The 23,001-nt window shown below is 35.3% G+C and overlaps 1 protein-coding gene across 1 annotated transcript in view; it reads right to left on the bottom strand.

Moving 5' to 3' along the window:
• The window catches only part of LOC128233090 (uncharacterized), a 49,931-nt gene extending 31,831 nt beyond the window's left edge, over positions 1 to 18,100 (bottom strand). Inside the window, exon 1 of the mRNA XM_052946971.1 lies at positions 17,881 to 18,100. Within this exon, the coding sequence (XP_052802931.1) occupies positions 17,881 to 17,968 (88 nt within the window). The 5' untranslated portion in view covers positions 17,969 to 18,100. The remainder of the gene's footprint in view (positions 1 to 17,880) is intronic.
• Positions 18,101 to 23,001: the final 4,901 nt, after the last annotated feature.

Here is a 23,001-nt window from a genome sequence, read left to right as displayed (position 1 = left end):
TGTAGCTCTCAAACATGTGTTTTATAATGTGAGTGAAAATGTTAAATTTGGAATCAAAATGGCGAAATTCACCCCAACCTCATTATCATTTATCAAATATTATAACGAAAGCTTAAAACTTCCTTTTTAAAATGTTTTTGCATAGTTTCTATATATTGTATGACTATTTGCATAGTGATCTACTTTACAGTTAGATTTGATAATTTGATCGACAGTATAGCTCTATTAATAATCATTTCCATAGTGATCTAAAGCACAGCTAGTTTAAATAAGTATTTGCATGTTGATCTACTGTACCAATCCAGATTTCATAATTATTGGAATAATGAACTACAGACTTCATTACGGTTAAGTTTGATAAAGATCGATATAAGGAAACACCGGATATAGTAACAATATTACAGCTTTTTTCGATGGCGTTGTAACGTGTTTAGCCATTGTGAAACTATGAGAGAAGCGGATGAACAAAGTGTGTGTGGTATTCCACATATTCGAAAAATTACGATAAACATAACTTTATCAACATAACTTCATAATAATTAACCTCCTTTATTAAACTTCTGAATTACTTGGCATAAAAAGCAACGTAAAAGCAGGGGAGAATTGCAAATTTGTTTTGAAATACTTAAGACAAGATCATAAAAATATTTGAATGATGTTTTTTCCTATCCAACTGTACGGAATCAAACGAATTCAAACTCCGCGAAAATTTGGAAACGCTCAGCGAAACAACTAAATGATATGATTACTCTAACGAAGTGTTTTACAATCGAAAGATGTTTATCAACCTCCCTTTAACTTCAAACAGACTTATGAAGCAATTATGGGTAACTAATTGTCGGAAAATGTGTTTTCGATGTGTTTATTATTTCAAAAACTACTCCTAAATTAATTGCAGGCAAACAGGGAGAAAATTCTGAGGTACAGCTTCTTCCTGTCAGAAGCAACTGGTAAGTTCTTTATTAATTTTCTTTAATTAAAGTTTTAGTAACAACCCTTGCATTCTCAAGGGGTATTTATTGCTCTTTAGTCATATAAATACCGCAAAAAAATAAAACGCAGAAGAAGGTGAGGTTAATGGGGTATCTCTGACAGCTTTTATTATTTAGCGACCCGCCCCATCAAGGACGGTTAATAGGGTATCTCTGACAATTGTTATTAGTAAGCGATCCGCCCCTGGCAGAAAACGATCTTGAACTAATAATCAGTTCTATAATTATTTAACTAATATCCCAGTTCTTGAGCCTGGGTTCATGAATTGGAATATTTCCTGAACGCGGGTTTAAAAACTTATTAAGATCGTGATTCGTACGCGATTCTCGAACAATGGTTTAAGAAAGATGAGTACAGAAGTTGCGATTTGCATGATTAAAAACAGTAGTCTCTGTTAGCAAGACTAAACGCAAAAGTCTCGGTGCACGGACATAACAGTCTCAGTTTGCATGCACGGACATAGCAGTCTCTGTTTGCAAACACGGATATAACAGTCTCAGTTTGCATACACGGACATAGCAGTCTCAGTTTGCATACACGGACAAAGCAGTCTCAGTTTGCATACACATACATAGCAGTCTCAGTTTGCATACACATACATAGCAGTCACAGTTTGCATTCATGGAATAAATCAGTTTTGGTTTGCATACACGGAAAAGGAAGTCTCAGTTCGCAAACATGGAAAAAGCAGTCTCAGTTCACATATACGGAAAAAGCAGTCTCGGTTTGCATATACGGAAAAAGAAGTCTTGATTCGCATACACGTAAAAGCATCCTCGGTTCGCAGTCTCAGTTTGCATACACGAACATAGCAGTCTCAGTTTGCATACACATACATAGCAGTCACAGTTTGCGTTCATGCAATAAATCAGTTTTGGTTTACATACACGGAAAAAGAAGTCTCAGTTCGCATACACATAATAAAGTTGTCTCGGTTCGCATACACGGAATAAAGCAGTCTCGGCTGCATTTATAAATACTCAGTTTGATTGAAACTGGTCACTGAAAGTAGTAAGTGCACTGTCAACGCCCACTAGCACCGGTATAAGACATTATTCAAGTATACAAACATTCCGAATGGACGTCACATGAGAAGCTTGTCAAGGAAAAGTTCTAAGTGCTGATTCTTTGGTTAAAAGTTCAAATAATAACCATCCAGTTGCGCTCAGCACTGTATATATAAGCTAATGACATTTATGACTACATAGTAGCCATGTACTTTTAAGATCCACTCTTAATTCCAAATAAGATGTTCCATAACTAATACAATTGTTGTGATATACCAAAAGAGATGAATAAATGTCAAACATAATGGTTTCATATGAGGGATATCGAGTTTAATTTGAATGACAGGTTCAGAAAACGTGGTATTTCTACCTTATGAGACTATAGTAGATCACAGTAAATCTTTACCAATCATTTGATATTTTTGCGTTTTCAGCTATTAAATACACGATTACAATCTTGTTATCAGTAATTATTTATTTCCATAAATGCATTATTTAGTAGGTAGTTAAAGGTATATCACTTAAAGTTTATGTTTGTTTTACATGTGTATGTACTGATTTTGAATAAGAGTGTCACTTTAAATTAGGCACATTAATCAGCCATGAAAATAACAAATCCATGTGTTTGATATACATGAATAATGATCGTGTTGCAAATAAAATTGCAATCGTCCACAAACTATAAAATTACCTTTGGGCATATTACAAAATGCTATAAATGATCAATTTTCTACTAATTGCTTGTAATCGAATCATGATAAGGAGGACGTAATCGTGTGGATATAATGTTATCCTTTATAATTTGCTCGATGGTGGGGATATGATGACATGAGTTCGACTTCAGACGACAGTTGGTTATTTTTACCTATAAAGTCATGAAAGGCATCAAAAGTCGTGACAGTTTGATAGGAATTTATTAGTCAAAACTCGATATACGGAATTATCAAAGTCAAAACTCGTTATGTCGAAGTCATTTTGGACCTTGGGAGATACTTCGAGATAACGAGCATTCAGTATAACCGAAAGACAAAACGTGTGCTCCTAGACAAAATCATTCGAAAAAAGTTCGACATAACTAGAACATTGAGATAACAGAGTTCGACATAGCGATTTTCGACTGTATATGCTTCCATGAGATTTAGCAGTGAATTAAAATACAATTAAATGATATAATCTGTTCTGATTAGGCATTCTATGAAAAGAGATTTATTTTTTTTCAATGAATGATCGCAATATATTTCCCCGAGTGAACACCAATAGCTATTGTATGCGAGATTATTTACTTTGGTGTAAACTCGGTTAAAATATTGCGATCTTACACTGAAACAAAGAACATACTCTATATCATACACTGTCACTTGTTTGCTACGAGTTGCAACGAGTTCATGACATAGAAGTGGAAGAAATGGCCCTGTATGTCGAAAGTTGTCTCTGTATGTCGAAGAGATTACGTCGAAGAGATGTGGCTGTATGTCGAAGAGATAACGCCGAAGATGTCGGTATATGTTGAAGAGATGTCGCAGTATGTCGCTGTATGTCGAAGTAATGTCGATGTATGTCGTAGCAATGTCGCTGTATGTCGAAGTGATGTCGCTATATGTCGAAGTGATGTCGCTGTATGTCGAAGTAATGTCGTTGTATGTCGAAGTGATGTCGCTGTTTGTCGAAGCGATGTCGCTATATGTCGAAGATATGGTCGCTGTATGTCGAAGATATGTCGCTGTTTGTCGAAGTGATGTCGCTGTATGTCGAAGTGATATCGTTGTATGTCGAAGTGATGTCGATGTATGTCGCTGTATGTCGAAGTGATGTCGATGTTTTTCGAATTGATGTCGCTGTATGTCGAAGTGATGTCGCTGCATGTCGAAGTGATGTCGCTGTATGTCTTAGTAATGTCGCTGCATGTCGAAGTGATGTCGATGTATGTCGCTGTATGTCGAAGTGATGTCTATATGTGTCGAAGTAATGTCGCTGTATGTCGAAGTGATGTCGCTGTATGTCGAAGTGATGTCGCTGTATGTCTTAGTAATGTCGCTGTATGTCGAAGATATGTCGCTGTATGTCGCTGTATGTCGAAGTAATGTCGCTGTATGTCGAAGTGATGTCGCTGTTTGTCGAAGCGATGTCGCTATATGTCGAAGATATGTCGCTGTATATCGCTGTATGTCGAAGTGATGTCGCTATATGTCAAAGTAATGTCGCTGAATGTCGAAGTGATGTCGCTGTATGTCGAAGTGATGTCGATGTAATGTCGTTGTATGTCGAAGTGATGTCGCTATATGTCGAAGCGATGTCGCTGTATATCGAAGTGATGTCGCTGTATGTCGAAGTGATGTCACTCTATGTCGAAGTGATGTCGCTGTATGTCGAAGTGATGTCGCTATATGTCGAAGTAATGTCGTTGTATGTCGAAGTGATGTCGCTGTAATGTCGCTGTATGTCGAAGTGATGTCGCTATATGTCGAATCGATGTCCCTGTATGTCGTAGCGATGTCGCTGTATGTCGAAGTAATGTCGCTGTATGTTGCCTGCAGTCGTTTTTCGAATAGCGTGAAGAAATGACAATGAGAATATAAAAAATTTCGCCACCCAGCAACACACTAGTGTATTAGAAAAGACAGAAATAGGCGAAAAAACGACAAAATGCGACTATCTGTACGACAATGCTACGTGTGAGTCGTTACTTGGGAAGTAAACCACAACCTTTTTTTCGAGGCTATTCTTTAAAATGTACATGCACGCAATAACAATACCATGAGTCCTCCGTACCGCGAATCAAATACAAAACAATATGACAGGGAACTAGTGTTTGCAACTGTATACTTTTTTTTCGCAGTCGAATTAGCCAGATATCCATTAACCCAGTACTGTAATATATCCATTACCAGGCTTCCCGTACTATAAACGTTTTAGAAGAAGGCCAATGTGTTGTCATAAATAAAGCAAAACATATTCCATTAATATTTGCCCTTTTGGTAAGAGGAGTGCAATACAGGCGTGTCTTCTGAAAAAAAAAATCGGGCAACCTTAATAAAAGTACACATTTGTCCACATTTTTTTGGTTTAAATGATAAAAAAATACCTGGACAGGGGCAACTTTACCCAACATCCATACAGGGGTGAATATGCACCTGAGTATATAGTCGATCATAGGGGTATCTATGACTACGATTATATACGCCACGTCTAGACAAGGGCCAAATCTGCGCCTGATGATGGGTATTTACGTTTATATGAACATAGTTGCATCTTGGGAAAATTTGCCTATGAGAAGCAGCATTAAATTCGAAATCAATTTCAATTCATTACATGCTTTCCGTTGGTCTATAGAAAATTATCAGGGGAATAAAATTGATATTTCACAGTTTTAAACAATGAAAATATCAATTTGATATTTTTCACTGTTTTGAAATTTTAGCCAGCTCCAGGGTCCAAGTCAAACGTCAGCGCGTACAGGGCTGGGACCCAATTTCAATGATGTCAATTCCGAAATATCGTTACGTGGGTATATAAATTGGCGCGTTTTCTAAAATAGTGAAATAAAACGATTTTTCATTTCAATTTATGCCATATAATAAAATGAAAAATTGTTTGTTTCATTTAAAAATAGCAATATATTTCTCGTCTTGAACAACAAAACTGAATATTCCACTCGTGGCTACACCACTCGTGAAATATAAATTTCGGTGCTTACTCGGTGAAATATATTACGATCTCAAATCTCAACAAATATACTCTATGTTCTTAATTTGGTGAACATTGCCTTTTTGTTATTCTTTTACAGCCGCAAATAACTTATAAATGTAAACATTTGAAAATGCTTCCAACAATAGATAAAATTTACACTTAACCTTGAACTTGTCAACGACAGCTGTTGCTGTTTTCATTAACTGTCCAAACAGATGAGCCTTAAAGGCACTCGCTTATGTTTTGGCATCAAAAATAATGTTCCCGGTAATGTATCTGAAAACACTTACATTATAAATATTGTACTCTTTGATATCGAAATTGCAGAAAAAATACAATTAAAGTATAAAAACATACTGGTTGTAGTTGGTAGCGAACCCACACCGGTACAGTCAAGAAAAAAACAACAAGAAAATCGATTCATTTCCCACTCATCCACAATGACTTGGTGATAAGCTGCCATATTTAGAGCTGTAATTAATACATCGGTTACATCAAGTGATAATGTCAATCAACCAATCATACTAACAGCCTTTTGCTAAATGCGTTACTAACGCATTTCAAAACCATTGACTTCAGCGACAATATTTGAGCATATAACACCATTTGTTGAAGGGTTCCAACCGTCAGTATTGTTTTACACCCCCAATGATTGGCACACTTGATTTCGTATTTAAAGAAATCCGTAAAAAGTGCATGTCCCTTTAATTGTACGAGTTGCCTAGATCCTGTTGTATCTGCATTGTTTGTGTTACAGAATCATTCTGTTATTTTACGATGTTTCAGAAAGTAAACCCTTGTCAACGCCATTCAAACCGGGGATGTGCACCATGTCCGATATTTACCACAGCGGGCTCGGTCCCAGCGCAGGGTTCTTTATCATGGCCTCTCAAACAAAAGTTTTTACACAGGAAATGGACTCGGTAGAAATTTATGTCACCTGTCAGCAGCCTTCCCAATGTAATTAAAATAAATTAGTATAAACCACTAAAACGTCTTCTTTTTTCTTTCTATTTTTAGTTTTGAAACAAAAGAGCCCTTTAGAATGGTTCTTTCTTAATCATACCATCAGAAACGCGAAGAATACCTTATATCTTATAAAACAACCCATACTGTTAACAACCGAAAAGAAATCAGATGTTTTTCCCATGTTTGCAATGATTAGAAGGACATTGACAGCAATTTCAAACGGCTATTTTACGCGCAGTAACGCTAAACACATTTATGTTTATAACAAGAACGTAAAATGTAATAGGTGTGACCAAATCCGTCTCCATTAGGACGAGGCATCATTCAGATATCGACGTCTTGGGCTAAATATGGAATCTCAACAACAATTTTGCCAATATTCTTATCTTTAACGCGTTGTGTTTGACACGGCACTTAACAAATTAACTTATTGGCCATTAGAATGAAACAAATCTCTCAATAATGTCGGAATAGTTGGAATACAGTTGAATTACCGATGATTACATACAATTAAAGTATACGAGTAATTTGCGAAGGGTCTTCTTCCTGGCTTGTTATTGCCTTTCGATTATAAAAGTATTGTATCATATTGATGCCATTTCTCTCTTAGTCGACTATAAATTAATTGCTAGATTTCAATCCCCGCCCGCCCCCCTCTAGTTTCCGCCGCCCCATAAATTTTGAAGACTCAAATAGAAATGCGAACTAGTTTTTGCTTTTGCATATCGGTCCTGTATTGTCCTGGAATGGCGTTTATTCTTATCTACGGTGTTGATGTATTACATTCACATGTAAAAAAGGAGAATAGTTACACGGCCTCTAAACGCCAGCTCCACCACTTTACGGTGGTGCAAAGAAAAAAGAGCTGTCGACACTTCCATGGTGGAGCTGTGCCCTATGTTTACATGAACACACGTGAGTATGATTTTTATTTCATTTGATAATTTCATGATACGTTACGCTCGTGTTCGTGATTCGTCTAGAAAAACATGTTTATGGTCCCTATGCAATAAGAAAGAGCATGTTTCCATATTCAACGAAGAGATAGTCATCTAAGAAAAATAAAGGGCCCCCTTGCCCCCCCCCCCCCCACATACAAACACTTTTAAAAAACGGATGAAGATCTAGCAATATATTTCTATTGGCCTTAGTTGAAAACCGTGTTTGATGAAAATTAAATAAAATCTGTGATTTTAATTTCAGTTCAAATGGGGTTCCAAAATTTGAATTGATATTTAATATATTGATATTGGTAGTTCTCGTTGACCGTGTGCTACTAAACGAATTTAAATTGTGTGCATGTACTAGTAAAATGAATTTAATTTTAAGTTAAAGGTGTAAAGAAAGGCTTTCGGCTCGTAATACAACATAGAAATACAGAAAAGCATTATAATTTTTATTTATTGTATCTTCGTTTGCATTTTTTTGTTGCATTATGTTCTAGTTTTGAACAGATATACATGTACAATTGTTTGATGTTTCGTCTATATATATATGACATTTAAAACATAAATGTTACTCATCTTCGAGACATCGAATACCCTAATAAACAAAACAATATCTTCATTTTCCGTCAATTCTTAGAAACAGCTTTATGTCTAGGATGATCTTTACCGTTAAAGGTGCTTCTATTTCTGTATACTAATATTCAATAAAAACCATTGTGGCTATAAATAGCAGAACTGACATTCCTTTTTATCTAGTTCGTCAATTTGTTCAGTCGGTGTTTGTCAAAGGACACCAGTACTTATGGAACTTCAGGAATTATCTTAGGCATAAGTGTAGCAGTACTGGCAAATGTGAAGCAAATTAGAATATCGTTTCGTCATTCGCGGTCATTCGGAAATCCTCGGCCATTTTCCATCGATAACAACCTCGGGTGTATATGGACGGTTAACAATGTCAGAAATCTTAACATTTAACTACGCTGCAAGTAGATCATGTAGTAATCTCAATTAAGTAGTTAGACTTAATGACTTTATTCTTGTGAATCTGTATACTTTATGCAATAAAATACTTCAACGGCAATTAATTTAAAGTAATACAAACTGCAAAATAATACAAACATGTAGTAAAACACTTCAATTAATTAATACAATTATCTAAAATATTACGAACTACTTCTACTACGCTATGTGTCATTTAAAATGATGAAGAAATTGTAATGTTATCTTTGTTTAAAGTCTTCATTCAGAGCAAAATATTGTCGGAGTAGCATTTATGACGCAATTTATCACGTGGTATACACACACTGTAAACATATTTAAAGGTTTTACTACTGAGCTTGGTATTGTAGTTTTCATTGTATAATGGCAGTAAGATGCACTTTGTATGCAATTATGTATCACACTCAACTGTATAGTTTCAGTATTGTTCTGTTCTGCTCTGTTCCTTGTTTACTAACAAGTAGTTGTGCGATCAACATTTGAGCTTACGAAAGTTGAATGGTGTGTATGAAATGTTTATCTTGATAGCATGAGAAAGCATCAGAGTTGTACATCAATGACAGAGCGGCAGTTGTAGATTCTCAGGATACAAATCATTACTACCTTCCCGGAAACAAATCCGACATTATCAATTGTAATTGCCACGTGCAAATTTGTTTTACGCTGCAGAATATGTGTCCATGCCACAGACTATGAGATCTGACTTCAATTCCAAGACAGAAACAAGTCTAGTTTAGGATCGGATAACATCTTAATTGTTACCTACACTGGGCCGTACGATGAGTTTTGCTTCACTTGTGGGCAACGATAAAGATCTCTCCAGGCAGCTCATACAGTATCAGAGAGGTGTTTTAAAGTTATATCACACGTGTTTCCTACATTATAATGTTATTGGTCGATTTGAAATCGCATGTAATGCTCTTGTTGCAGACGAGCCTTGTGTTTGAACATGAGTAATTGGAACGGATAACCATGGTGGTTTAGAAAAACAATGTAAAGTACATGGACAAGCCTTTGAGGCAGTTTCAATAAAGATTCAAGATTCAAATTCAAGATTCAACTTATTTATTAAGTAACTTGAACAAAAAAGTGTTCCTCATTACATGATAGACAAAAACATTTAATTAAGCATAAATATAACGGTAACATGAAAGGTTTGAAATCTCAGACATGAAAAAGAACTGATAATCAATATTTTAACATTTGATCTTAGTCAGTTTTAGTCGGAAATTGAAATAATGTTAGTGAATAATAAGTTGAGGAAATAAAGGAAATCGATGTATCGATGTATTGTCATTTGTGACGTTTATACAGATATAAAAAAAATGACGTTACGCCTAAAGTCCATTAATAAAACCGCCACCATTAGACGAACAGTAAACTAAGAACCCGTTTATAGGGACTCGTTCGAAGATTTTATGTTGGCAGCATTTTTTGTGATATTGTTGAAAATTGAAGTTATTTTACATACTTTCATGAACGAAGACTAAACAGCAACTGCCAGATACTCAATTGTTTATGATGTAAATCCGTCAATTATAAATAAATTGCCATCTTTTACCACAACTATTCTTAATACTTGGCAAAATGATTAATTGTTGAAATATTTGAAAGTTCAGTATTTGCACTTAGAAACATTATATAAGCGTACTTCATATCAATCCATGCAACAAATTTTACAAGGAATTTACTATGCTGTAAAAAAAACTTCTAAGTCTCTAAGTGTAAATTTTCCACAATTGAAATATATGATTTACACGTGTGTCATGTCATACATTTTCTATTAAATTACTGCAAGCATAAAATGATGTGCTTTTTCTTATGCTCCGTTCCCTTTCAGCATCACTTTATATCATGTTTTTCTTTAGTATGATTTTATATCATATTCTATTTTAGTATGTCTTTATTTCATACTCCCGTTTATCATACTGTCTTTTAATATAACTTTAAATCATATTCTCTCTTTGTATAACTATATATCATACTGTCTTTATGTATGCCTAAATATCATATTCTCTTTTAGTATGACTTTATATCATATTCTCTTTTAGTATGACTAATTCTCTTTTAGTATGATTTTATATCATATTCTCTTTTAGAATGACTTTAAATCATATTCTCTTTTAGTATGATTTTATATCATATTCTCTTTTAGTATGACTTTATATCATATTCTCTTTTAGTATGACTTTATATCATATTCTCTTTTAGTATAATTTATATCATATTCTCTTTTAGTATGACTTTATATCATATTCTCTTTTAGTATGACTTTATATCATATTCTATCATATTCTCTTTTAGTATGACTTTATATCATATTCTCTTTTAGTATGATTTTATATCATATTCTCTTTTAGTATGACTTTATATCATATTCTCTTTTAGTATGACTTTATATCATATTCTCTTTTAGTATGACTTTATATCATATTCTCTTTTAGTATGACTTTATATCATATTCTCTTTTAGTATAATTTATATCATATTCTCTTTTAGTATGACTTTATATCATATTCTCTTTTAGTATGGTTTTATATCATATTCTCTTTTAATATGATTTTATATCATATTCTCTTTTAGTATGACTTTATATCATATTCTCTTTTAGTATGACTTTAAATCATATTCTCTTTTAGTATGACTTTATATCATATTCTCTTTTAGTATGACTTTATATCATATTCTCTTTTAGTATGACTTTATATCATATTGTCTTTTAGTATGACTTTATATCATATTCTCTTTTAGTATGACTTTATATCATATTCTCTTTTAGTATGACTTTATATCATATTCTCTTTTAGTATGACTTTATATCATATTCTCTTTTAGTTTGACTTTAAATCATATTCTCTTTTAGTATGGTTTTATATCATATTCTCTTTTAGTATGACTTTATATCATATTCTCTTTTAGTATGACTTTATATCATATTCTCTTTTAGTATGATTTAAGATCATATTGTCTTTTAGTATGACTTTATATCATATTCTCTTTTAGTATGACTTTATATCATATTGTCTTTTAGTATGATTTTAGATCATATTGTCTTTTAGTATGACTTTATATCATATTGTCTTTTAGTATGATTTTAGATCATATTGTCTTTTAGTATGACTTTATATCATAATCTCTTTTAGTATGACTTTATATCATAATCTCTTTTAGTATGATTTTATATCATATTGTCTTTTAGTATGACTTTATAGCATATTGTCTTTAAGTATGATGACTTTATATCATATTGTCTTTTAGTATGACTTTTTAACATATTCCCTTTTAGTGAATCATATTCTCTTTTTGTATATCATATTCCCTTTTAGTATATCATATTCTCTTTTAGTATATCATATACCCTTTTAGTGAATCATATTCTCTTTTAGTATATCATATTCCCTTTTAGTATATCACATTCCCTTTTAGTATATCATATTCCCTTTTAGTATATCACATTCTCTTTTAGTATATCACATTCCCTTTTAGTATATCACATTCCCTTTTAGTATATCATATTCCCTTTTAGTATATCACATTCCCTTTTAGTATATCACATTCCCTTTTAGTATATCACATTCCCTTTTAGTATATCATATTCTCTTTAAGTATATCACATTCCCTTTTAGTATATCATATTCTCTTTTAGTATATCATATTCCCTTTTAGTATGACTTTATATCATATTCTCTTTTAGTATGACTTTATATCATATTCTCTTTTAGTATGATTTTAGATCATATTGTCTTTTAGTATGACTTTATATCATATTCTCTTTTAGTATAATTTTAGATCATATTGTCTTTTAGTATGACTTTATATCATATTGTCTTTTAGTAAATTTTTTAGATCATATTGTCTTTTAGTATGACTTTATATCATATTGTCTTTTAGTATGACTTTATATCATATTGTCTTTTAGTGTGACTTTATATCATATTCTCTTTTAGTATGATTTTAGATCATATTGTCTTTTAGTATGACTTTATATCATATTCTCTTTTAGTATGATTTTTAGATCATATTGTCTTTTAGTATGATTTTAGATCATATTGTCTTTTAGTATGACTTTATATCATATTGTCTTTTAGTGTGACTTTATATCATATTCTCTTTTAGTGTTACTTTATATCATATTCTCTTTTAGTGTGACTTTATATCATATTGTCTTTTAGTATGATTTTAGATCATATTGTCTTTTAGTATGACTTTATATCATATTGTCTTTTAGTGTGACTTTATATCATATTCTCTTTTAGTGTTACTTTATATCATATTCTCTTTAAGTATGACTTTATATCATACTGTCTTTGAGTATGACTTTATATCATACTGTCTTTAAGTATGACTTTATATCATATTGTCTTTAAGTATGACTTTATATCATATACTCTTTTAGCATGACTTTATTTCATATTCTCTTTTAGCATGATATTATATCATACTGTGTTTAAGTATGACTTTATATCATATTCTCATTTAGTATGACTTTATATCATACTGTCTTTGAGTATGACTTTATATCATACTGTCTTAAAGTATGCCTTTATATCATATTCTCTTTTAGTATGACTTTATCATACTGTCATTAAGTATAACTTTATATCATATACTCTTTTAGCATGGCTTTTTATCATACTGTCTTTAAGTATGACTTAATATCATATTCTCTTTTAGTATTACTGAATACCATACTGTTATGCCAATTTCATCCAATATATGCGGGTCTCCCACAAATATCTCATATATTTTAATTTGAAACAACATGAGATTTCCGTCACAGCAGTTTCTGTAATTCTTTAAGAATACGTGTAATGTCAGGATCTTGCTTTTTCTAAATTTAACTTAAATGAATCTATAAATTCTCTTGGATCTCGTTTTTAGTATTCACTTGAGTATGAGATACAACTTTTGATAATTGTTATGAATGATCGCATGCTTTGTAAATTCTTAACGAAATTAAGCCGTGTTTCCCTGAATATTTCGAGTATTTCAGTTTTTCTGAGGAATTTCGAGTTGCCAACCGGAAAATAGAATTACTGAAATTTAAACATTAATACATTTCTCGTGTTTCAAGAACCGGTGTCGCCAAAATTGCAGTTCAGTGTTGTATCCGAAGGTTTACCCTAAACCTTTGGAATGTTTAAGCTACATACCTAACTTGGTAATTTCACGCTCAATTTTCTTGCTCTTTACATTTAACTGACAAAAGCGCCCACATTTCACAAGTATAACTTGTACATAACTTGAGTACTTTCACATGTCCATAAACAGCTCGAAGGGATAGACTTCGCTTACTAGACACCAGATGATATCATTGCAAGAAAATAAATGTGTCTTTCGCAATGCTTGCGATTTTTTCCAATTCAAAATTTACTGGGTTTGTCTACCACGTAAATCCTAATAAATGTTAAAAAAACGTCGTCATATGTATCTGTACTTATCACGTGACCTCATATGCTAAATATACACACTATTAACTGAGTATACAATGTTCTTTCGAAGTGAATCCCATAATAACTTACAGTATCGCCCATTTCAATGTTAAGGCCAGAGTACGTCCAATGTCACCAAAATACTCCAAAGGGTTCACAGAATATACCAAAGAAATTGTCTTATATAGAATACAGCTTCCAAAAAGCCGTTGTTTCAGTGTTGAGGGTGGTCATGAACATTAAAGGAAATCATACCGATTAAAGAAATTTAATTCGAGCTAGCGGTTAATATTGAAAATAACATTTACAAGATTTGCGTCTTCAAGGTCAAGTTCGATTATTTTTTTAAGAAATGAAATTATTTAGTAATAATTGTACTGGGTAATGAAGACCACGACTGCTGTTGCTGTGAATCAGTTATGTTCCCATCCGGTCCGTGTAAGGATTCGGAACACTCTGGGCCATCAAAAAAAACTTCGGATGTTTACAATGTCCGAAAATATTACCATTATCACCATTTAACTACGGTGCAAGTAGATCGCGTAGTATCTTTAATTAAGTAGTTAAACTTAACGACTTTACTCTTGGGAATCTTAATTATTTGTGCAATAACACTTCAATGGCAATCGATTTAAACTTAGTAATTTAAAATTCACGTTAAACACTACAATTAATTAATACAGTTTGTACTATTATTTTAAAGTTTACGAACTACTTCTACTGATGTACCGGCACACATCTGAGGTTGTTTTCGAGGTAAAACGGGCGAGGTGTTCCGAATGCCTTGTTTGTTCAGCAAAAGCTGAAGTGAAATTATGTTTTCATTCAACGCAAATATATTATTATCTTTACCACATATTAATAATTGCATGCTGATTTGATCAAATCTGAGCTTTTATTTATTTTAGCAGAAATTCTTAGAATCGTAATCAGCAAGTAATAGCCAAGTTACATCAAAATTGTTAATGAGTGTTTCCGAACCAAGTTTTTGTAATTGCTCTATAACTATTAGATACTTATCGATGCAGATTGGTGTAAATATATTTATATTTGGATCTTGCATCTGGCACGCGGTATTTTCCACGTGTGTTTTGATATCAAGGCATTTAACAGGCAATATTAAATGCCTTGATATAAAAAATAAAAAGTAAAGAATTCGATACAAAACAATATCGAACGATCTAATAAACAAGCTATCGAAAAAAATATCGTATCAACGAGCGGACGACAAAATATCGTATCAACGAGCGGACGACAAACCATCGTATCAACGAGTAGACGACAAGATATTGTATCAACGAGTACACGACAAAATATCGTATCAACGAGCATAAGACAAAATATCGTTTCAACGAGCATACGACTAAATATCGTATCAACGAGCACACGACAAAATATCGTATCAACGAGCATAAGACAAAATATCGTATCAACGAGTACAAGACAAAATATCGTATCAACGAGAAGACGACGAAATATCGTATCAACGAGCATAAGACAAAATATCGTATCAACGAGCGGACAACAAGCAAAGCATTGATAATGAATTATATACTATTTAAATGTTTAACTATTTATAACACTCATTTTTAAAGGAAATGAAATAAAGACAAGTTTTTATTCCATCATAAGAATGCTTTTCTGAGTCCTGAGTCTTGACTCAGACTGGAGACTGTTCGTAATCATGGCCCCAGAATTTCAACTGAATAGAATGTATTAGTAATGAACTGGATAGTTTACTTATGGAATTAAAATGTCCTTACTGAAACTGCCCCATACAGCTCGAAGTTTCGAAAAAGTTCAACCACCCAGACTTAGATCGATTGTAAAAAGTGATAAGTGCGTATACCATTCGGAGCTCCTCGGTCATTTTTATCGAAAACAACCTCGGATGTATGCAGGTACCTCAGTAGAAGTAGTTCGTACATTTTTTAAATATATCATTAATTAAATGTAGTGTTTTAGCCTGTTTTTTATTGATCTAAGCTTAAATTGATTGCCAGTGAAGTGTATTATTGCAAACATAATAAAGATTCCAAAGAGTTAAGTCATTAAGTTTAACTGCTAAATTGAAATTACTACGCGATCTTCTTCCAGCGGACTTAAAGTGTACCGATTTCTGTCCAAATACAACCGAGGTTGTTTTCGATAAAAATTGCCGAGGAGTGCGTTGATGTTATGACCAATATTGTATTGCCTTTAAAGTATCTATAATCGTCATCAGACTGATCATGCTGGATAAACTAATTAAGAATAAAAATAGATTGAATTTGGAATACAAATAGCACTGGTTCAAAAGTTGTGGTTCTAAAAAGGCTCACATGTCTTTGGGGACAATTCCACGCTGCTAAATTCATTATACCGCTCGTAACACGCCTGGTATTCATATAATATTATTTCAAGCCAGAAGCGCATCTTTCGTAATACTATTCTAAGCAATGGTGACCTTGGATGAAAAACAATGTATTTAAGCGTAAAAATGTTTGTTTCCGGTTTCCCAACCAACCCTATTTTTGCCCCGACCCGAGACCTTTTTTCTGCCTTGAAAATGATTTTTTATCATTTGTTTGATTTTTTTTTAAAGTTAAAAATGAAATATCTTGGCTTATTACAATACAGGTGATGCTAATACTGATTGTATAGGTGTTCTTTAGCATATACCTTTTTGGTAACATAAAAATGGCAAGAAACAATTTGCCTAATAAAAAAATATTTTCCGACCTACTATTTTTTGTATATACAGTCGAACCCCGTTCGCTCGAACTCCCAGGGACCGGCGAAAATATCTCGAGCCAAGCGGAAACGTTTACCTTCAGTTTAAAGAAATCGGACCGGTACATATAGTTCGAGCCAACGAGGATTTCGAGCCAAGCGATTTCGAGTCAACGGGTTTCGACTGTAAACATATATAAAATAAAATAAATATATATTTTTTTTTTTTGGGGGGGGGTGGGGGGGGAGGGGGGCATGGTACCGGAAACAAATATGATTTTGCTTCCGCCTTATCACCAGCACAAGGCTTTAGGGAATTGTATCCTCACGTTCACATTCTCATTCATCAGAAGTTCGACAATGCTAAATCTAACGTGGTACGCATATCATCATCACTCTGGTGTACGAGAATGCGCAATCGCTGAATCAATCACAATCCGATACAAAATAAGACACGTCATAAAAATGGTAAGATAGTGCAATAGAAATATAAACTTTAAAGATTGGGTTTTTTTCCACTCGCGTTTTTGGGGAGTAAGATTATAAGAGAACACCTTGCCTTCCAGGATAATCACAATTACGTCATTTTAATCCAGTTGTTCATCTGTCGTTTCATTTCTAGGTTATTATCAGGCATAATAAACTCCTTATTCCTATTGAAGACAGTTTAATTTTAATTCAGTTTCACGCCTTAAGACGTACCTATTCGAGTGGCGCTCGGTTTTGTCTTAAAATTAAAACATTTAAAAAAATGAAAATGACGAACGCCAAAATCCGCTACATTGTATTATTATTATTATTGTTTTTATTATTTTTTGTAAGGCAGGGGCGGTCAGTTAAGTAATGCCTTTAAGCGATATCATATCAATTTGCAATGCTTCATAAGAAGAAAACAATAAATAACAAAACTTTCGTAGAAGTAATTATTTTCAAGTACTTAATTTCAACTAAATCAAAACAAATATCCCCATTTTTATATTATTATTATTGTTCAAGAAATAATGTGATTATTGGGCTGCAAAAGTGGTTTCTTAGTAAAAAAAAGTTAAACTTTTTGTCTTAAAATGATACCGTACTCAAATAAAACATATTTGCTCAGTAAAGTCTACATACTAACTAACTGACTCTACTTACCTTCGTCGTTGCTTTGTACACTAACTGGTGGTGTTGTTGTTGTTGATTGGTACTCCTCTTTACGATAATGTACGCACTGTGGACACATCTGAATTCAAAGTTATCCAATCCATGAACAAATAATTGTACTTGTCTGTATATGATTCATAAAAATTAACACTGGTATTCAAACTGGATTTATTTTAAGGTTATAGCTTAAAAAATACAACATAAATGCCACTTATTATTTCCATAATTTCAAAGTTCTTTTATAAAAATTTCATCGATAAATATTAATTTATTTTGATACAGTTTCATAAACTTATCGAAAAGTAATCGATTTGTTTTCAATAAAGATTATTTTTATTCTTATATCAACATTTGAACATATTTTGCACGTTCAGTTCAATAATAAAATTATTACAGCTCCAATCTTTAAACGTTGTCTTTAAATGTAAATGAGCACGTGGTATGCAAAAACCATTTTCAAAAATCAATAGCGATTACAATTAGCACCGTAATTCGTAGGTAAATATATAATTTTGAGACGGATTTATATATAAAATAACACAACTCAGAAGTCTATCTAGCGGAGATTTTATCAAGATATTTTTCAATAGAGATTCTAAATCAGTTCAAAAGCATATTTCCGCTCTGTAATACGGCTTTACCAAGCCAAATAGCTACTAACGAAACGGTTTTGATGCTATTGAATACAATTGGTTATTCTTTCAATACATCGTTAAAACTATAAACCATGGAATTTTTTATTCTTATATGCTTCTTTGTCGGCAACGGTAATGAACAGGCTTTTATGAATAACACTCTACCGCTTCCCGGCTCGTCTTTGAATCATTGATAAAAAATGTAAATAGAAAAACAGGCACTGGCTGTTGTGAATGCAATTAAATCTTACTAAAACCATGCTTTTTCTACAGTTTTTGCAGTCAATAATATAGGATCGACATACAATTTGTCTAATGGGAGTTGACTTATATATTATTTGTAAATGGATTTTATGAGTCAAACATTAATTTCTTTTCACACTATTAGTAATCAATGAGCGGACTAAGCAAACACTGCCCTTGGGAATTTTGTGTTTCACCTACCTTGTCATGTTGAACTGAAAATGTTCATCGGAGGAAGGGGCGTCCACTTAATGAAAGCTTTACTCATTGATGTTTAATTTAAAAAAAAAACACTCTCGAATATGTATGGAATAAATTTGGGGATGAGTCCACGCAACATAGTTTAACCCCTTATAACCTCATACAATTAATTTACCCTACTTTTATTTGCCGGCCCAACATTTATTGGTAACGATACAATAATGCTTACGTATGACATATCTATGTTATCTTTGGATGTTTTGTGCCTCTCTTTGGGTTCCTGTTAGGCATAGATTTGCCTAGTGACGTTGTTGGTGTCTCAATGAGTGTCAGTAAGGCCGTGGTCGTTTTCCCTGTTGCTATGTTGTGACGTTGTGCGTCGATCATTAAGTGTCTGTTAAGCCTGGAGCATTGTGTATGCCATGTCGTTTTGTGGCGTTGTGTATCTCTCACTGAGTGTGTTATACCTTGATTATTGTGCCTGTCGTTGTCTTGTGGCGTTGTGTGTCCCCCACTGTGTGTCTGTTATACCTTGATTATTGTGCCTGCCGTTATCTTGTGGCGTTGTGTGTCTCTCACTGAGTGTCTAAACGTTGATTATTGTGCCTGTCGTTGTCTTGTGGCGTTGTGTGTCTCCCACTGTGTGTCTGTTATACCTTGATTATTGTGCCTGCCTTTATCTTGTGGCGTTGTGTGTCTCCCACTGTGTGTCTGTTATACCTTGATCATTGTGCCTGTCGTTATCTTGTGGCGTTTGGTGTCTCTCACTGAGTGTCTGTTAGACATCGATTAGTGTGCCTGTCGTTGTCTTGTGGGGTTCTGTGTCTCCCACTGTGTGTCTGTTATACCTTGATTGTTGTGCCTGTCGTTATCTTGTGGCGTTGTGTGTCCCTCACTGAGTGTCTGTTAGGCATCGATTAGTGTGCCTGTCGTTGTCTTGTGGGGTTCTGTGTCTCCCACTGAGAGTCTGTTAGGCCTTGATCATTGTGCCTGTGTGCCTGTCGTTGTTTTGTGGTGTTGTGTGTCTATCACTACCTCTCTGTTAGGCATCGATGAGTATGCCTGTCCTTGTTTTGTGGTGTTGTGTGTCTATCACTGACTCTCTGTTAGGCATCGATAAGTGTGTCTGCCGTTGTTTTGTGGTGTTGTGTTTCTCTCACTGAGTGTCTGTTAGGCCTTGATCATTGTGTCTGTGTGCCTGTCGTTGCTTTCTGGTGTTGTGTGTCTCTCACTGAGTGTCTGTTAGTCATTGATCATATTGCCTGTGTGCCTGTCGTTGTCCTGTGACGTTGTGGGTCTCCCACTGTGTGTCTGTTAGGCCTTGATTATTGTGCTTGTGTGACTTTCGTTGTCTTGTAACGTTGAGTTTCTCTCACCGATTGTCTGTTAGAAATATATCATTGTGCCTGTGTGCTTATCGTTGTTTTGGGGCGTTGTGTGTCTCCCACGGAGTGTCTGTTAGGCATCGATTATTGTGCCTGCCATTGTCTTGTGACATTGTGTGTCTTCTTCTGAGTGTCTCTTTCAGGCCTTGATTATTGTGCCCGCCGTTGTTTTGTGGCGTTGTGTGTCTTCCACTGAGTGTCTGTTAGGCCTTGATTATTGTGCCCGCCGTTGTTTTGTGGCGTTTTATGTCTTCCACTGAGTGTCTGTAAGGCCTTGGTTATTGTGCCTGTCGTTATCTTGTGGCGTTGTGTGTCTTCCACTGAGTGTCTGTAAGGCCTTGGTTATTGTGCCTGTCGTTGTCTTGTGGCGTTGTGTGTTATCCACTGAGTGTCTGTTAGGCCTTAGTTATTGTGCCTGTCGTTATCTTGTGGCGTTGTGTGTCTTCAACTGAGTGTCTGTTAGGCCTTGGTTATTGTGCCTGTCGTTATCTTGTGGCGTTGTGTGTCTTCCACTGAGTGTCTGTAAGGCCTTGGTTATTGTGCCTGTCGTTATCTTGTGGCGTTGTGTGTCTTCAACTGAGTGTCTGTTAGGCCTTGGTTATTGTGCCTGTCGTTATCTTGTGGCGTTGTGTGTCTTCCACTGAGTGTCTGTAAGGCCTTGGTTATTGTGCCTGTCGTTATCTTGTGGCGTTGTGTGTCTTCCACTGAGTGTCTGTTAGGCCTTGGTTATTGTGCCTGTCATTGTCTTGTGGCGTTGTGTGTCTTCAACTGAGTGTCTGTAAGGCCTTGGTTATTGTGCCTGTCGTTATCTTGTGGCGTTGTGTGTCTTCCACTGAGTGTCTGTTAGGCCTTGGTTATTGTGCCTGTCGTTATCTTGTGGCGTTGTGTGTCTTCAACTGAGTGTCTGTTAGGCCTTGGTTATTGTGCCTGTCGTTATCTTGTGGCGTTGTGTGTCTTCCACTGAGTGTCTGTAAGGCCTTGGTTATTGTGCCTGTCGTTATCTTGTGGCGTTGTGTGTCTTCAACTGAGTGTCTGTTAGGCCTTGGTTATTGTGCCTGTCGTTATCTTGTGGCGTTGTGTGTCTTCCACTGAGTGTCTGTAAGGCCTTGGTTATTGTGCCTGTCGTTATCTTGTGGCGTTGTGTGTCTTCCACTGAGTGTCTGTTAGGCCTTGGTTATTGTGCCTGTCGTTGTTTTGTGGCGTTGTGTGTCTTCCACTGAGTGTCTGTTAGGCCTTGGTTATTGTGCCTGCCGTTGTTTTGTGGCGTTGTGTGTCTTCCACTGAGTGTCTGTAAGGCCTTGGTTATTGTGCCTGTCGTTGTTTTGTGGCGTTGTGTGTCTTCCACTGAGTGTCTGTAAGGCCTTGGTTATTGTGCCTGTCGTTATCTTGTGGCGTTGTGTGTCTTCCACTGAGTGTCTGTAAGGCCTTGGTTATTGTGCCTGTCATTGTCTTGTGGCGTTGTGTGTCTTCCACTGAGTGTCTGTAAGGCCTTGGTTATTGTGCCTGTCGTTATCTTGTGGCGTTGTGTGTCTTCCACTGAGTGTCTGTAAGGCCTTGGTTATTGTGCCTGCCGTTATCTTGTGGCGTTGTGTGTCTTCCACTGAGTGTCTGTAAGGCCTTGGTTATTGTGCCTGTCATTGTCTTGTGGCGTTGTGTGTCTTCCACTGAGTGTCTGTAAGGCCTTGGTTATTGTGCCTGCCGTTATCTTGTGGCGTTGTGTGTCTTCCACTGAGTGTCTGTAAGGCCTTGGTTATTGTGCCTGTCGTTATCTTGTGGCGTTGTGTGTCTTCCACTGAGTGTCTGTAAGGCCTTGGTTATTGTGCCTGTCGTTGTCTTGTGGCGTTGTGTGTCTTCAACTGAGTGTCTGTAAGGCCTTGGTTATTGTGCCTGTCGTTGTCTTGTGGCTTTGTGTGTCTTCCACTGAGTGTCTGTAAGGCCTTGATTAGTGTGCCTGTCGTTGTTTTGTGGTGTTGTGTGTCAATCACTGAGTGTCTGTTAGGCCTTGATTACTGTGCCTGCCGTTGTCTTGTTGCGTTGTGTGTCTTCCACTGAGTGTCTGTAAGGCCTTGGTTATTGTGCCTGTCGTTATCTTGTGGCGTTGTGTGTCTTCCACTGTGTGTCTGTAAGGCCTTGGTTAGTGTGCCTGTCGTTATCTTGTGGCGTTATGTGTTTTCCACTGAGTGTCTGTTAGGCCTTGGTTATTGTGCCTGTCGTTGTCTTGTGGCGGTGTGTGTCTTCCACTGTGTGTCTGTAAGGCCTTGATTACTGTGCCTGCTGTTGTCTTGTTGCGTTGTGTGTCTTCCACTGAGTGTCTGTTAGGCCTTGGTTATTGTGCCTGTCGTTGTCTTGTGGCGGTGTGTGTCTCCCACTGAGCGTCAGTTAGGCCTTGATTAGTGTGCCTGCCGTTGTCTTGTGGGGTTAGGTGTCTCCCACTGAGTGTCTGTTAGGCATTGATTACTGTGCCTGCCGTTGTTTTGTGGCGTTATGTGTCTTCCACAGAGTGTCTGTTAGGCCTTGATTATTGTGCCTGCCGTTGTCTTGTGGCTTTGTGTGTCTCCCACTGAGTGTATGTTAGGCCTTGATTAGTGTGCCTGTCGTTGTCTTGTGGCTTTGTATGTCTCCCACTGAATGTATGTTAGGCCTTGATT

This window comes from Mya arenaria, chromosome 4 (genome assembly GCF_026914265.1).
Source record: "Mya arenaria isolate MELC-2E11 chromosome 4, ASM2691426v1".
In the NCBI taxonomy this organism is placed as follows: Eukaryota; Metazoa; Mollusca; class Bivalvia; order Myida; family Myidae; genus Mya; species Mya arenaria.
The sequence above is the reverse complement of the archived record's forward strand: the minus strand, read 5'-3'. Positions and strand labels throughout refer to the sequence as shown.